Raw genomic sequence first — 15,427 nt, 5'->3', positions numbered from 1 at the left:
TACTATGAAGCGACAGGCTGAGGTGGGGGTCCTCTGTTTTTGCTGGCAGCCAGATTTCTAAGCAGCCGCGCAGAACCGGTCTAGTGGAAACAAGAAGCCCTGCTTTTTCTCTCTAGCGTTCGCTCTTGTCTGCATTGCATGTGCCTACCAAACAAGCCTACTACTGTAGGTCCTTACTGGTAGCATGGATTTAACTGTCAAGTATTTCCAATCTTCTTCAACAGTCAACCCAATTCGCGCATAGAGAAGTCAATAAATCGGGTCTCACTTGGCACTCCTTGTAAAACAAGAATAGTATCCATCTTGGACCGAACATCGCCGTAAAAGTGCCGCCAAAGCAACCGATCCAAGCGACAAAGCAGTACCCACTCACATCCCGCGCCCCGCTTCATACAACTTTTTTTTTTTTTCTTCTTTTTTGCCTCGCCCATACAACCCACTGCAGTGATGTGGTGGTGACTCGCGCTGATAACCACGCCCCTTCCCATCCTCCACTTACCACCAACTCATTCCCCAGACCAACTTCCCCCTCAAAATAAACCATTCCCCCCAAAGACCGCTACACGGCAAACATTCCATTTAGTCTAGAACCACTTTGCCAATATCAGGCCCGCCTAGATCGAAACTTCGAGTCGAACGCGTTGCGTTGAACCGACCGAACTAAAGCGACGCCCACCGCTGAAGGGCCTAATTGCTGCCAACAAAGAACGAAGCAGCACGAGAAAAGCAACCCTGGAAAGACGTTTGAAACGATGGCAGGATACAACGGGCGTCGAGCGCCCAATGTCGCTCAATACCTGCGAGAACTGAACACAATCCAACCGGCAACCCCGGCTGCGTCGGCCGACAGCTTTGGAGGAAGCCTAGATGAAGATCTCATGATGTTCACAAACACACAATTCTTCGATTTCGAGACGGGAGAGAACACCGACTACCAGTCGCAACCGCACAAAGATACACCGCCGAGCACAGTCAGCCCGAGCGAGACACAACAGCCCATGTCGGCGGCCGCATCAACAACGACGATGGACGACTTTAGCAGCATGGACTTTATGTCAGGTTAGTGCATGGGATTCTTTCGACCGTTTTCCTGCATTTGAGGTTACACCTATGTTTTGGTGGTAATCCGTTTCACTCCCGCACGTCGGCCCCATAAGATCTACCCGTTGCCCATTCTTTTAAAGGACGGCCTTGTGACAGGGTCACGGGCATTTTTGAATTGCTTTTTTTCTTTTTCTTTTTCTTTTTTGGAACGATCACAGAGGATGAGTGCCTAGCAATCAAGGCAATCAAGGGTTCAGTTGGGACGACAGCCCCAGCTTCATCCCTCGCGCGCTCTTTCTCTCTCCCCCCCTCTCTATGCCCATCACGCACGTCCCTTAACGGGGACTTGGATTTAACCCCCACTTCTTGCAGCCATCTCCAACGCTCGAGTGAGCAATGAAAGCGTTCGTGCAGGCTAGTTCCGCGAGGCATCATTTATGTATGGCTGAACTTTTGGCCATATTGGGGTTGCACACATGTGCTGTGTGGGGAATTTGTCAGCGGCAATTGGCGGGGGACCATGCATCTATGGTGCAATTCCGATGGCGCCATATCCCGTGATTGAGCAATGCACCACACACCAAGTCGGGAATGCCCAGTCCGCCCCTCAGAAACAAGCATCCATCAACGGCATTGGCCCCGGGTGTGCTTACAGCCATCTGGGGAGCTTGTCAACGTGTGTAACTTTCTGCACCTAGCCCTGCCTTTTCTCACCCATAGGGTTACTACCATATGGGACGCTCGGCGTCGCCATGCTTTTTATGTAGTCGCTGTCGCTGTCGCAATACCGTTCACGTTCCTCCCTGAGATGCCTATCCATTGCGGCTGCAATATACTTTTGCTGACACAAAATGACCATGCGCGCAGGCGACCTTAACTTTTCCGACTTTGGCGGCCCATATGCATCATCAACAATGCACAGCTATCCGGAGCCCCTGAGCAGCCTGCAGTCCATCCAACAAAACCCACAACAGACTTATGCCATGGCCCCACCTGCACAAAGGCCGCTGCCGCCGCAACCAAATGCGTATGCTGCCCAACAGCAACAGCCTAGGTTAGCAGCCTCGTCCACCAAGGCCCGGCCGCCAACAGAGCAGACTAGGCCGACGAGCCAGGATGAGGCATCGCGCCTCGCTGCCGAAGAGGACAAGCGTCGTCGCAACACGGCCGCCTCTGCGCGCTTCCGCGTCAAGAAGAAGCAGCGTGAGCAGGCGCTTGAGAAGAGCGCCAAAGAGATGAACGACAAGGTCAACGCTCTCGAAGGGCGTATCAACCAGCTCGAAACAGAAAACAAGTGGCTGAAGAACCTCATAATGGAGAAGAACGACGGCAATGAGGATATCGCCAAACTCTGGAAGGAGTTCAGCGCAAAGCAGCAGGCTGGTGATGGTGACAAAAGCCCCAAGGCTGAAAAGAAGAAGCTCGTAGCATCGCCAGAGGAACACGAGGCAGATGACTTTACGGGATGATCCCTATCTATCAGGGGGCACCGTGAGCCTGTGTCTTTGGATTCCTATCTTGCATATATACCGCATTTGGCTTTAGTATTATTTGCTCTCTGTCTTCATTTTTTTGGAATATTTGGCGTGCGAATTATGGCGTTTCTTCAAAAATAGCGGCCTTTGGCGGGGGGGAATGGAAAGGGCGGTTGTGGCTGGTTTGCCATGTCATTATTGATCTTGTATTTGGTCGGCGTTCGTCCATGGTGAAACTTTGTTTTTTTCGATACCCCAAGCCACCCGTTCATCGGGTTTTGGCTATGATTGGGACAGGACTTTGCCTAGTAACGAGCCAGTGAAAAATAGATGTACGTTGTACGATTTACTCGCATATGCATACAGACTTGGCAGTGTGATTGATTGTGAGTTGAGAGTCGTTCTCCTCTTTGTCGGCTACCCACAATACACGCCATTGTTACTGTCAATCAAAGTTTATGACACCACAGCCTGGCTCGAACCACTATTACACCGAGGATACAAACCCACAGAGAAGGATAGGCGCAAGGCTAGACGAGGCACAACGCACGCTAAGGTTCAGCCACTGACTCTTTCTCCAATCTCTCATGCCATCGGGAAAAAAAAAAAAAAAAAAAAAAAAAAAAAAAAAAAAAAAAAAAACCCACAGCAAAAGGGGTAGGTTTACAGGATGCTGCAGAAAACCGAAAAAAAAAAAAAAAAGCTAAAACAGAACCGGGATATTAGGTCTAAGAGCCCCCCCATCTAAAACAGTCTACTCCATCTCACTAGCTCGTTCGACACCGGCAACAGCACTGTGGTTCTGACCACCAATGTTGGCTCCGCATTCTGGGCAGCGGGCGAGCTCCATGGGCATTCCACACTCGCCTATCGCAAACTATAAGGGGGTGTTTGTGGAGGCGACCACTTTGTGATTAGCAGCTATCAACAAAACAATAAAATGATTGGAAAGGGGGAAAAAAAAATATGGCGGCGATTGTAGAGACAGACTTACAGGGTGACCATTCTGACACTTGTACCAATGCCCAGAGTGCGTCGCGATGCCGCCTGGGCCGCTCACCATGGCCGACTTGATATCGTCCAGCTCCTTGGCCGTGACGGCCTCGTACCTGTCCTCAAACAGCCGGAGGGAGTCTTCAACTGCAGCTCCGAGCTCGGGGGCGCCATCGAAGCGCAGCTCGTTGCACAACCGGCGGGCGGCGCCAAGCAGGGCGCGCGCCGTGTCGGCAAGCTCGACGATCTTGTCGCCGCCTCCTGCGTGCGCCTCGAGCGCCTTGGTCATGTTGGCATAGCACAGCGTCAGCTGGACGCTCGCGCGGGGGAACTTGTCCGCCATGCTCTCGCTGACGAGCCTGGCGCAGGTTTGGAGGGCGATGCTGGTCGCTTTCCTGAGCACAGCTTCCGCCTGCCCCGACTCGGCGAGGTTGCGGACGCGGCTTCTGATGCTCACCGTGTCGCGCAGCTTGACATCTTGCATCTGGTACATTATGATTGCCGCGCTGTAGAAGATCTCCTTCTCTACCGTGAAGACGTGCTGGGCGCTGCGGTGGCCATCGCTTTGGTCCTTTCTGCCTTGAAGGCGCTTCGTCTGATTGATAGCATCGCCCAGCTTCTTCGTAGGTTGGTTCTCGGCCCGCGTGCCGTCTTGGAGGGCCTTGGCTCGACGGATGAGCTTGAATGCTTCATCGTGGCGACCGTTGAGCATTTTTGAGAGAGCGGCGGGTGTCACAATACTGGCCACAACCCAGTCCCGCGTCTTTTGGAGGCCTTCCTGTATCCTACAGAACTCGGTCTCGAGGGCTTTTATCAAGGTGCGGCCCTTTGCTAACAGTCGCTTGGTGGTCTCGTCCATGACGGCGCGGTTGATGACGCGGTTGTACCGCTTCGTTGAGAACTGGAGTATGGGCCGACGACACTCCGGGCAGCCAGGTACGGGCTTCGCAAGGTCAGAGGAAATGTCCTTCTCTCCCGTATACTCACCCTTTTGGTTGACAACGTAGACGTCATGCATGCCAACATGGCCATCCAAAGACTCTGCTGTAAAGATGTGGCCGCAAGACAGGACCACTATCGGAGTCTCGTTGACGTCGATTTCAGCGTAGGTCTTGAACTCAATGTAATCCACGATAGAGTCCTCCTTGTCCCGACACTCGTGGCAACAACCCTCGCGACATTCTTCACCACAAACACTTGGACAGCGGTGGCCGCACTTGAGAGTTTTGCTGCAGCGCTCGTTGCATGGGAGTCTCTCGCAAGGTGCTGCGCATGGCATGGGGCATGCACCTTGGTGGTCGCAGTGCCAGATACAAGGCTCAATACATGGTGTGCATGGTTCACTGCATTCAAGTCCACACGCCGAGTGTGGACAACGGACCTAGTGCTCGGCGTTAGTTCAAGACATCTCTGTTCAAGAGGCAGCGGGGGTTCTTACTTCGCAGGAATCACGGCATTGTCCACAGTCATCGCCACCGTGACACTTCCGCTTGCATTGGTGACTGCATGTTGAGAACGGCCTCTGGCAAATAGCGGAGCAGGCAGCATGCTGCTGCCACTTGGTTGGTACGTCCCCATTTTGGTTGTCGCTGATCGTGCAACTGCCACAATCCCCAGGACAACCGTGACCGCACGAGAGAAGCTCTTGGCATGGGACTGGGCAGTGAAAGGCGCCTGATTCCACGTTCGTGGAGCATGTAACTCTAACCTCGTGCTTGCAGCCAGGCACCTTCTTCTCTACAGCAGCCTTGCACTCCAGCGCCTGCAAGTTTTGGGTTTTATGGCAAGGCACTTTGTCCATAACGTGGCCGCATGGCAGTTGGATTCCATCTAGCTTTACCAAGCAGGGCCCGCAACTTTGACCACAGAGCCTGGAGCAAGGATGGCTGCAGGTCTGGCGAGTTCGGACGCACGCCTGGGGGCAGTTCCATACTTGATGCATTCTGTCTGAGTGGCACTTTGCCATACAGCGGTGCCCGCATCTTTCGAGTCGCTTGTCGCACCTAAGAGCGCAGCCACCCTCAGGGCTCTTGATGTGGAAGTCTTCTGGGGTGGAGCATTCGATGGGTGTATCCTTGTGACGATCACAGCAGAGACTTATGGCACGGCCAACATTTCCTTCCTCTTGGAGGAGTTGGTACACATCTCGCCACATTTGGACGCCAGAGGCGAGGTAGGTGTCGCTGTTCCCAATGATATACATGCCGTACCTTGCCCGGCTGAGGAGAACATTGATGCGATTCGATGTTCGCAGGAAACCGACCTTGTTTTCCGGATTGCTCCGCACCAGCGAAATGATGATTATCTTGGCCTCTTCTCCCTGGAAATTGTCAACGGTCGCGAGGCGGAGAGTCTCGGCCAAGGATTTTCGAACAAACGCCTTGTCCCATTCTGTTTGATGCGTCGCCTCCTCCGAGTCGGACTTCCCATGCGAGTCCGCAGCAAGAGCCTCCTCATCTCGATCACTCACAAAGATGTCAAACTCACTACTCAGAGCTTTTCGTAGATTTCGCAGCTGCCCAGCATATGGCGTGAGCACGGCAATGTCTGACTGAGAGTACGAACCCTGACGCACCAGATGGCGGACCAGGGGCACGACCATGTCGACCTCCCACCGATTTGTCTTGGAAGTCGACCGGTTCTGGCCGGCTATTTTGTCTTCCTGGTGGTCATGCTCCAGCCAGAATAGATTCCTGCGCATGCCGACCACATTGGGATTGCCCAAGACGTCCTCATGGTCCTTGAGACCCGGGTACAGCGGGATTCTATAAAGCCTTGAAATTTCTGGACGGGCTCGCCGCTGTATATTGAGCTTGGCCAAAGGTATAGACGCCATGCCTGGTTCACCAACCGCACGTCTCTCAAACTGGCTGCGGTTGAGCTGGAATAGGAGACCCTTTGACGATTCCAAGCTTAGATCATAGTCCGTAACCTGCGGCCTGAGCTGCTGATGGTCACCAATTTGGATCAGGTGCTGCACTCGTGGCATCATGGCGGAAAGCAGATGAGCCTCGAGTACCTCTGCGGCTTCTTCACAGATCACTACTTTAGAACCAACCAAGCGCAGCATTTCGATATCTCGGGCCAGGCCGGTGGTGGTGACACCGATGATATCAGCTTGTCGTAGAACTCGTAGATCAACATCCTGGTGAGCATTCTTGATGTTCTGCTGCTCTTTTTCCATCTGGCCCAGGCCCGTGTTGATCCGAGCACTGTAGTAATCAAGAGCCTCTCCCTGGAGTGCCACAACCAGAGCTTGACGTTCAGTACCTGTGAGCGAGTCGATGTTGATTTCGGCTCTCTGGATGAGCTGGCTAATGCCGCCAGAAGCACCAGAAGTAACATGGTCAAGTTTCTGTGGTATCGAGCCCCGATGAAGCCAAGCAGCCAAAGGGTCAGCACTGCGAGTGATGAATCCTTCCTTATCTGGGTTGGAAAGCTGATTGTAAATAGAGCGATACTCGTTTTTGAGAAAGTGCCGCAGGGAATCCCACTTTGGGCGCCCTCTAAATTTGCGTCGTGGGTGCAAATGTCCCAGCAAGCTTCCAAGATGGTTCGAGTATGTCTCCAGATTGCTATGTGCTCTCCCGACGATCATCTGCTCCAGCTTGGTTTTATGCCCGCCATGCATACTCACTGCCCGCAAATTCTTACCCTCGAGTGCTAGCACGCGACTCCGACCACCGATTCGAATGACTTTATCAATCCCAACTTCCATGAGATGCTGCAGAAACTGGTCGAGGGCATGGTTGGTATAGCATATTACCTATTTTGCCGGAAATTCGTCAGCTCGCATATGCATACAAGACATCTGTCAGTTATGGGAATCTCGTAACTAACCATGATTGGGCCAAGGGATGCTTTGGACTTGCACGCCAGCAGTGCACGCGTCAGCTGAACACCAACATATGACTTTCCAGTACCCGGAGGCCCTTGTATGAGTGCGTACTCACGGGTAAGGGCGGCTGCAAGTCCCTCGCATTGGCCCCTGTCGAGTCCAGTCCGAGACTCGAGCACTCTGAAAAGCTCCTCGTTGTCAACCAGACTGCTGGAGGGATCAAGTTCGAGAGGATCTCTGTCTGTGGTGATGGTGTCCAATCGAAACTTGAAACCGCTTGCCCGAGCATACTCAGGAGGTGGGATGACTGCGCTCAAGTCCTGCTGTTCCTCCTCTGCCATGGGTAGAATCCAGCGAGAGAATGCGAGATTACATCTTCCAATCATCGTTTGGAGATTCCTCAGGATGGGAGCAAATGTGGCCGGGATAATCGAGGGAAACTCGATGAGAAATCCCTCGGTACCCTCATCGTAAAGCCTCAATAGGAGCTTTGTATCTTGATCTGTTCTCTCCACGAGTTTCACCGCGACTTGGGGGAGGCCTTGATTGGGAACCAGCATATGGCTCTTGCTTCCAACCTTGCCATCGGCCGCTTCGCCGTCGGTCTTGCTGTTTCCCCCCCGGGTGTCTTGAGATGCTGGTGCGACGGTAAAGAACAGAACAGAAGTCTGGCTGTCACTAGAGACAACAAATGCCACAAGAACACCGTCATCCAGACGAGATGAACTCTCCCACCATTTTCGCTGCTCTGCCAATGATAGCTTGCGAGTGTCTGCCGGCCGGAGAAATGATAAAGTGATCCCAAGACCCCGCTTATCCACAAAAATGTGATTCAAGTGAGCCCCAGAGTAAGCATGAGCCCTGGTCTCTTGCTTCTGGAGCCAGGAGAGAGAGCATTTGTTGAGCATGAAACCGTGAAGTAGCATGTTGATTGGTCCGAACGTGTCGTGCCGCAACAAACGAAAGTGCGTGTCCAGATGTCGCTGAACAGGTTCCTCAAAGACGTGCGGTACAGTCCAGTTTGTGGAAGGTAAATATTCAGCCTCGTTACTCATTATCTCAGCAGTGGTGGGAAGCAGCCGGATCTTGGTGATATCCTCGTGATCGTTGTCGTGCCGTCCGCCAGCCCGGGAGAGCTGTAGAGGAAATGTTGACTGGACCGCAGAGGGTCTAGTCGGGATGGTAGATGGCTGGGTCTCGGCTAGACCCTTGGCCAGTCTTGCGCAGCGGCCAGCATATCTTCTTAACGGAGTGACAACTGAAGTTGCTCCACCTGGCTCGTCAGGATTAAACTTTACGGAAACTCGATCCAAAAGATCAAATATCTGGCCAAGGTTATCGTTGAGACGAGCTTTCATCTCTTTCTCCAGAAGCTGCTCTATTGCTTCGATGAGAAGGCGCAGGACTTGATTGCCATCATGTCGTGCTTTCTCATTGGGCTCTTTGGTTGCGAGTATGAGAAGATCTTGACAGACGCTGGTGATGAAATCAACTGCTCTTGTGCCATCTGAGCCACAAATGAAGCTGTAGATGGTGCCTACATGTGCCTCAATCGAGAGGCAGTTCAGAAGCTCGTGATGAGTGATAACCTCGAGGAACGGCCGGACAACATCCAACTTTACAGTTTCGTTTTCTGCCTGAAAGTTGATGGTCGACCGCACATACTTCAGACCGCTCAGCTCGTCACTGACCAAATCTTTGGCTAGCCACTGATGCCACTCGCGGAAGTTATTGTTCAGTACTCCCAGGGCACTTGCCCAGAAGCGGGCAAGCTTTCGGTGAGCATCCAGTTTATCATAGGATGGGTCACTTGAAAGCAGGGCCTGCCATTCGAAGAAGGCCGACCGGGCTTGAATTTGCTCCTCTGTCTGTTTTGGCTTGCTTGCATTGTTCTGAGGATGATTCTGGTCTCGCTGCTGGCGGGCATCGCCATTACGTACGGGCAGTGACCATGCATGGCCGCGGCCGCGGCCACGTCCACTTCCGCGGTTTCGACCCGGAGCCATGGTATTGTTTTATTTTATTTTACTTTCTTTTTTTTTTTTTTTGTGTGTGTGTGTGTGTGTGTTTTCTTTTGGGGACAAAGGTTGATGTAGACTGGATATTAGAGAAGAAATACCAAATAAGGGAAAGGACAGATCTATGTGGTGCTTCGAGGCTTGGACAGGAATCCCAGGTTGATGTACAGTGAGAGCAAGAGGGAGGTCAGAAATGGCGATTTCGGTAGGAGATCATGCAGATGGGAGAGTTGCGACGGCGCAGGAAAGAAAAGCCTAAAGGGCTCAGGGCAGGAGCTTCAGATAAGAAGAGGGTGTGCTTGATATCAATTTGACCAGAAAACATTCAATGAAGATGGGGAGAAAACCTTGCGAGGGTTTGTTTCCATGTCAAACACTTCCCTGGAAAGAAGAGAGAAGATAAGAGCTGATGTCCTTTTGTTTTTGCTAGAGACAGAGATGAGAAGGCTGCTGTCCAAGTCCACAAGCGTCTGGCAAACGGGTTGCCTAACCCCAAGGTCACACCCCCAACGGGAAGGGAGCAAACAACCATCAGGCAACCTGGGTCTCATCGATTGCCAGCCCATATCGAAAGGATCTCTGAGGTCATGTACTTACAGATGCCAGCGAGTAGCAATGCATGATTTCTTGTGATAGTGAGGCAGATAACGCATCAATGGAGAATACAGCAATAGGAATGCAGCCTTGCCTGTCGTGTAACCTGTCGGAGGCCGTCCAGTTTTCGCGCACTGTGATGGATGGCCCAGAGGACTCGACGCCAGCAGACGTCAGAGACCTTGGAAGGTAAAAAAACATGCCCGACCTTTATTGGAAGCTCTTAAAGTGACATCCGCGGCATTGCCCCGATAGAAGCAAGCAACCCGAACTTATAGACGCAAGATTTGGCCGGCGCGAGCATTATGAAGCCCTTTGCAGCCATGTTGATTTACAGACTTGAACTGTATAGATCAAAACGAGAAAAGACAAATATAACCAATTTTCTCATAGATATTATCAGTCTTAAGGTTGTCTCAGGAACAACCAGTCGTGACATACTTGAAGATAGGTACCTAGGTAGTAGGTAGTGGGGAGGTAGCTGTTGTGGACTTCCTCATCCATAAGAAGTCGTTGAAAAGAGCGCCGGGTTAGGGTTTTGCAGACATTTCAATTATGCTCACCCCGCACCAATCGCGATGTACGCGTCGATCGCGACAACTGTAGCTCCAGCTTCCCACCTCAGCTCAACATCGACACCAGCTGCAACCGAGTAACCAAAGAAGTTGATACAAAAATGGACCAACAAAGCACGAATTCACTGCTCCCACCTTCGGAGGTATCACCTCTTGAGCAGGAGATACTGGACGAATATGAACGTCTGGCCGAAAACATGAAAACGGTGCGTGTGCTCTCCCGGCGCTTTCCTGTCACAGATATCTTTCCCAAAAGTTTCCATAGTAGGAAGAAGAAATAAAAAATATATATAAAAAAAAGACAAAAAAAAAGCCATCATACCTTGCTAACAAAAAGTCCGGTCAAATGGGGACAGCTCGCCTCCACGCTCGACCACCTAGCCAGCGCCCCGCCGATCGAGATCCTCGACGGCCTGCGCGACCTGGAGCGCAAGACCAGCCTCGTCTTCACCTTGCTCAAGGCGAGCGTCTACAGCATTGTGCTGCAGCAGGAGATCGAGTGGGGCGACCAGGCCGGCGCCGACGCTGCCACTGGGGAGGATGATGACGGAAGCAGCGATGGTGGGCGCTGAACCAAACAAAAGGAAACTCAACGTGGGAGGGGCGCCACTGATCCTGGAACAGAAGGAGAAAGGCGTCGCTGGTCTTTTCATCCTCCCCAAATGGAGAGGGACAAAAGGAACTTCGGGAGCAGCCCGTAGCTGGGGTTTACCGGCCGTCTTTTGGCCTGACGCCCAACGACGGGACCCGCAAGTCTATTGCAGGCTGCTCCGCGGCTGACTTGGTGCCACGGGTGGCATGGGTCAAGCTGTCCTAGCCTTGACTCATGGCAGGGTGCTAACATCGCTCTTGCCAGCGAAGATCGGCGCTTCAGAAGCATGCCGTGAGCAAGAGCCCGGCATGTCGAGGAGTCGAGGAGTGCGAATCTGGGCAACGAGGGTGCTCAAGGGCAACATTACTGGTTGACTATCGGTTGACTGAGACCCGAGTTCGATCCACGTATGACAGCACACCTATCGAAAGTCCAGCCTCGGACTGTCCGTCTAAAAGTGTCTTCAAACTATATGTGTAGGATTACAGAACAGGAGTGAGATGTTACAAGAATAACACAGGAGGTACAGGAAGTTTATGTACATGGGGATGGTGTGATGGAACAGAATCTCTAGATCACATGACCGCCGTAGTAAACCTTCCTCACATCAACCAGCTTCTTGCCCCTTCCGATGGCGATTGCCTCAGGGTCAGGCTGGCTCTGGAGCGCCTTAATCGCAGCCTTGACCGTGTTCATGGGGTTTCTCGATCGAGGAATGCTGGCAGAGAGGTCCTTGATACCGGCCAAGCGGCAAATTTCAAATAACCTGTGGGAGATACGGAGACCAAATCCTAGACAGATTAAGGAGACTTCATGTTAGTCACTGGGGTTTCATGGAGCACGTTTACACTCAAGCTAACGGTATGCAGAAAACTCACCTGGCGGGCGGGCAGCCATCTCGACAACGGTGCCCGCTATCTTGACCTTGACTTTGCCGTAAATGGTCCGGTCCTCGTACCTCCGGATGGGCACCATGTTCTTGATAGCCATGAGCCTCGCCTTGTGCATGGCAATCTGCCCGTCGACCGACTTGGCCTCGCCAAGTCCGATCCGGCCATTGCCGTTGCCGACGATGGTCATAATGTGCCAGCTCTGCACCTTACCCAGACGGGTCTGGTTGGTCACGAAACGCTGCACAAGAATCTTGTGCCTCAGACCTAATATATCCTGGACCGACAGTCCTGTCTGCTTCTTGGCGTGCTGGTACTTGCCTTCGTCGTCCAGGCCTTGGTCCGCCGGGTCAACCTGGCGTTTGTACAAGCCTGCGACACCGGGCACTTTGTCCATCAGCGCCGGGGCAATTGCAGTGTTGGATGGCTGGCCGCCATCTGTCATGGAGGAGCGGTTGACCATGAAGTTGAACAAATCCGTGTGGCTCGGGGTATACTTGTCCAGCAGCTCGTTCAGCTCTTCCTCCGACATGTTCTTGAGTTCCTTTTCTAGGTTGATACCCTTTGGCAGGAACGAACGCATCCAGCTGTAAAAGTCTAGCACAAACTCGGGTCCTGTCATGAACCGCGCCCTGGTATTGGGAGGTGGTTCCTTCTTGACGCGCTTGTCGACGACGGGATCGATCTTGGATAAGTCGGATAGGTAACCAAGCCGGTAGGGGTCGATTCGCACTCGACCCTGAACGGTCAGGTCCCTGGGATCAACGGCCTTCTCACCAGCCTTTAAGGCCTCCAGCTGCTCCGGGGTGTACATCTTTTCCATAGTGGCCAGCTCGTCTTTCGTGAGCTCGGGGAAGGTCTCATTCGTCGCCTTGGATATGTCCTCCTCCGTCACCAAACCCATGGCCTTGGCGTGCACGTTGGAGAAGCGCGGTCTTCTCCTGGCCTCTACCGGGGCTGAGGCATGGAACTGTCGTCGGCATGTCGGAAACTGCTGTACTTGCGTCGCGGCAAGTACACTTGAGGGTACGGCGGCATTAGGCGCACCGCCGAGGCATCGCCGCGAGAGCAGGCTCCTCGCCGCAGGACGTGCTGCGCTCATTACTGTGGTCTGATATTGAAATTGACCGTGGAAATGTGCAGCCGCCTATCTTTGTTCCTTTTTTTTTTCCTTCTTCGAAGCCGGCTCCTCGGTGTGAATGCGGCTTACCTCGCCATCGCTCGCCTCGCTTTTGCTTGCGAGAAACAGTCTTCGAGAATACACGATGTGCCTAAGCTCCCATCAAAAAATTTGGAGAGCTTCCCGTCAACCCCTGCTGCTTTGTCCGACCCACTATTCGACGCGTGAATTCACCAATAGTATTGAGGTAGTGTTCGCGGATAACGCCCCACCCAACTATGGGCTACAAAATGCCATGCATGGCGTGCAGTGCAGGTACACCTGAAATGCTTTCCCAAACGCTATTCAAGCTTGAGTGTGAGTGACACTCAAATACCAAATACCGTAGTTGAAGCTCGAAAGCCAGCAGACAGTTGAGTAGTATGGTTGCAGATATTATGATACCCAGCCTGATTCTAATGGATGACGCCCTTTGTCAGCTGCACATACCTTCACTCAGCAGTCTGTGCACGTGATCGTCCAGAGGATTTTCAAGCGCCCCCAGCAGGCGACATCAGCCCAAGATGAAACGGAAACGGGAGGTTCACTCCCACCACTTCGTCGTCAGGGGCCCGTCTCAAAAGCCGTTACGCTGAAACAGGCCTTCCCAAGCAGTTGACCCGCCGATGGCCTCACTTGCTTTGGTTGGACGACGCCCATGCTCCCTCGCAGCGTAACACCTCACTCAATCATCCTGATTGAATTTCTTCCCAATTTACCTTTGCATCCTTCTTTTTGACCGTTGCATTCTCTTCTTGTCGAGCTGTGTGTCTATCCATTTTGCACACCCGGAACTTTGTTATTTTCTTTCATTCGGGTCCGTGTTGTAACAATTCTTCTGCCCTGCAGCGCAAAGGCAGTAGTAGCCCCGTTTGTTAATCCGATCATTTTACTTCTTTCTCTTTCTCTCTCTATTATCAGTACTACTTTCTTGAAGCATCATCGACAACCACGTCGCCGACAAAACCGATCGAGAAATCTTCGAAAGAATATACGACTCGCCGCATCTCTCAGTGAGAGCTCAGCATCAGTCAACCCTTCGACGATACCTAAAGAAAAAAAAACCCCCATAAAACATAATGGCTAGCCCTGCGCCCTCAGCCACGCCCGCCCCGGGCCAGTTCGACTGGTTCCGCTCCATCGGCGCGACCCCGGAGGCCGTCGCCGTCCTCAACGACCAGCCCATCCTCTTCACCATCTTGCTCGTCGTGCTCGTCGCCATCATCCTGCAGATCACCTTGATCTGGTACATCCACTACGCCACCATGAAGCCCGAGCAGAAGAAGAAGAAGGACACGAAGAAACCCGCAGCAGGGAAGCCCGGCGCCAAGCCGCCAGCGGCAAGATAAAAGGCTTGGCGCAAAGAGGATTCGCGATCTGGGGAAGAGGGGATTGCCTTGAGATGCTTGTGAGAAATCGCTTTGTTCGGGTGCTTGGGGGGATTTTGAAGAATATTATTACAGGTCAGAGGGGGTCAGAGTGGCTGGCGCCGGCATTGGCATTGGGGGGAATGCGACAGACTGAACGAGTCGATTTGTCTTGCTGCTCCTGCCGTCGAGGGTTATCCCCACGACGAGACAAGCATGTGCTTCCTCGTCTACCCACGGTGGAATCATTAAGCATCGCCTTTCCGCCCAAACGAACAAATCTATACCCAGGCGGATGCAGTCGACAGCAGCGTCAATGGCTAACAGCGACCTTGCCACCGGCGAGAAAGGATGTGTGGTGGATCTACTTCTTGCATATATGCGTGGTTGGCTTGACTCCTCTGGCTCGTTGCCAATTTGTCTATTAAAGCACAGCCGAATTACCAGTTTTCATCGCATCTTATTACTGTTTGTTTTGCTCCATCTGTCTTGTGTGTTTTGGGAAACCCTAGGTACGTTGCCTCGACGCCGGCATCAACCGGCCGAGTTGAGTCTTGTAATAGATTTAGACATGTGACGTTTGAAGCAAGAGATGCAATACAGATTCGCAGTGGTAGGTAGTTGGCTATTTGACTACTCTTTCCAAATTGTGTCTTGCTTCTCATTCGGTTGGTTGACTAGGAGGCCAAAACTACCCTCTTAGACAGTTGGCTAATGTGACAAAATGCATCCTGAACGGCTTTTTAGTTTCGGTGGGTAGGTATTTGTAGATGTAAGCCTATAAAGATGAAACCTCATGTAGGTATTGGGCCGATAGTCAATATCGTCTAAATCAAGTCTTGGAAACTTTTCAGCACAGTTTTGCCCGTATAGTCAACCACG

General features: G+C 52.4%; 5 protein-coding genes across 5 annotated transcripts; 3 read left to right on the top strand and 2 right to left on the bottom strand.

The window, feature by feature from the left end:
• Positions 1–752: 752 nt before the first annotated feature.
• PpBr36_07473 (uncharacterized protein) lies at positions 753–2,513 on the top strand (the record flags this gene model as incomplete). Its single annotated transcript, XM_029894610.1, has 2 exons — positions 753–1,059; positions 1,912–2,513. 2 exons carry the CDS (start codon positions 753–755, stop codon positions 2,511–2,513), a joined length of 909 nt encoding a protein of 302 aa, XP_029747874.1.
• A 760-nt stretch (positions 2,514–3,273) lies between these two features.
• On the bottom strand, positions 3,274–9,356 carry PpBr36_07472 (uncharacterized protein; the record flags this gene model as incomplete). The annotated part of the gene is made up of 4 exons (XM_029894609.1): positions 3,274–3,396; positions 3,514–4,741; positions 5,516–7,278; positions 7,353–9,356. 4 exons carry the CDS (start codon positions 9,354–9,356, stop codon positions 3,274–3,276), a joined length of 5,118 nt encoding a protein of 1,705 aa, XP_029747873.1.
• A 1,129-nt stretch (positions 9,357–10,485) lies between these two features.
• On the top strand, positions 10,486–11,109 carry PpBr36_07471 (uncharacterized protein; the record flags this gene model as incomplete). Its single annotated transcript, XM_029894608.1, has 2 exons — positions 10,486–10,743; positions 10,894–11,109. Exons 1-2 carry the CDS (start codon positions 10,639–10,641, stop codon positions 11,107–11,109), a joined length of 321 nt encoding a protein of 106 aa, XP_029747876.1. The 5' UTR covers positions 10,486–10,638.
• Positions 11,110–11,699: 590 nt separating this feature from the next.
• PpBr36_07470 (uncharacterized protein) lies at positions 11,700–13,253 on the bottom strand (the record flags this gene model as incomplete). The annotated part of the gene is made up of 3 exons (XM_029894607.1): positions 11,700–11,920; positions 12,008–13,166; positions 13,230–13,253. Coding segments are annotated over 3 exons (1,404 nt in total), but the record flags the coding sequence as incomplete, so codon positions are not given.
• Positions 13,254–14,257: 1,004 nt separating this feature from the next.
• PpBr36_07469 (uncharacterized protein) lies at positions 14,258–14,527 on the top strand (the record flags this gene model as incomplete). The annotated part of the gene is made up of 1 exon (XM_029894606.1): positions 14,258–14,527. The coding sequence occupies one exon, from the start codon at positions 14,258–14,260 to the stop codon at positions 14,525–14,527; it is 270 nt and encodes an 89-aa protein (XP_029748010.1).
• Positions 14,528–15,427: the final 900 nt, after the last annotated feature.

Source organism: Pyricularia pennisetigena, chromosome 1, assembly GCF_004337985.1.
Source record: "Pyricularia pennisetigena strain Br36 chromosome 1, whole genome shotgun sequence".
Taxonomy (NCBI): Eukaryota; Fungi; Ascomycota; class Sordariomycetes; order Magnaporthales; family Pyriculariaceae; genus Pyricularia; species Pyricularia pennisetigena.
Note: the sequence above shows the minus strand (reverse complement) of the source record. Positions and strands in the feature narration are given on the sequence as shown.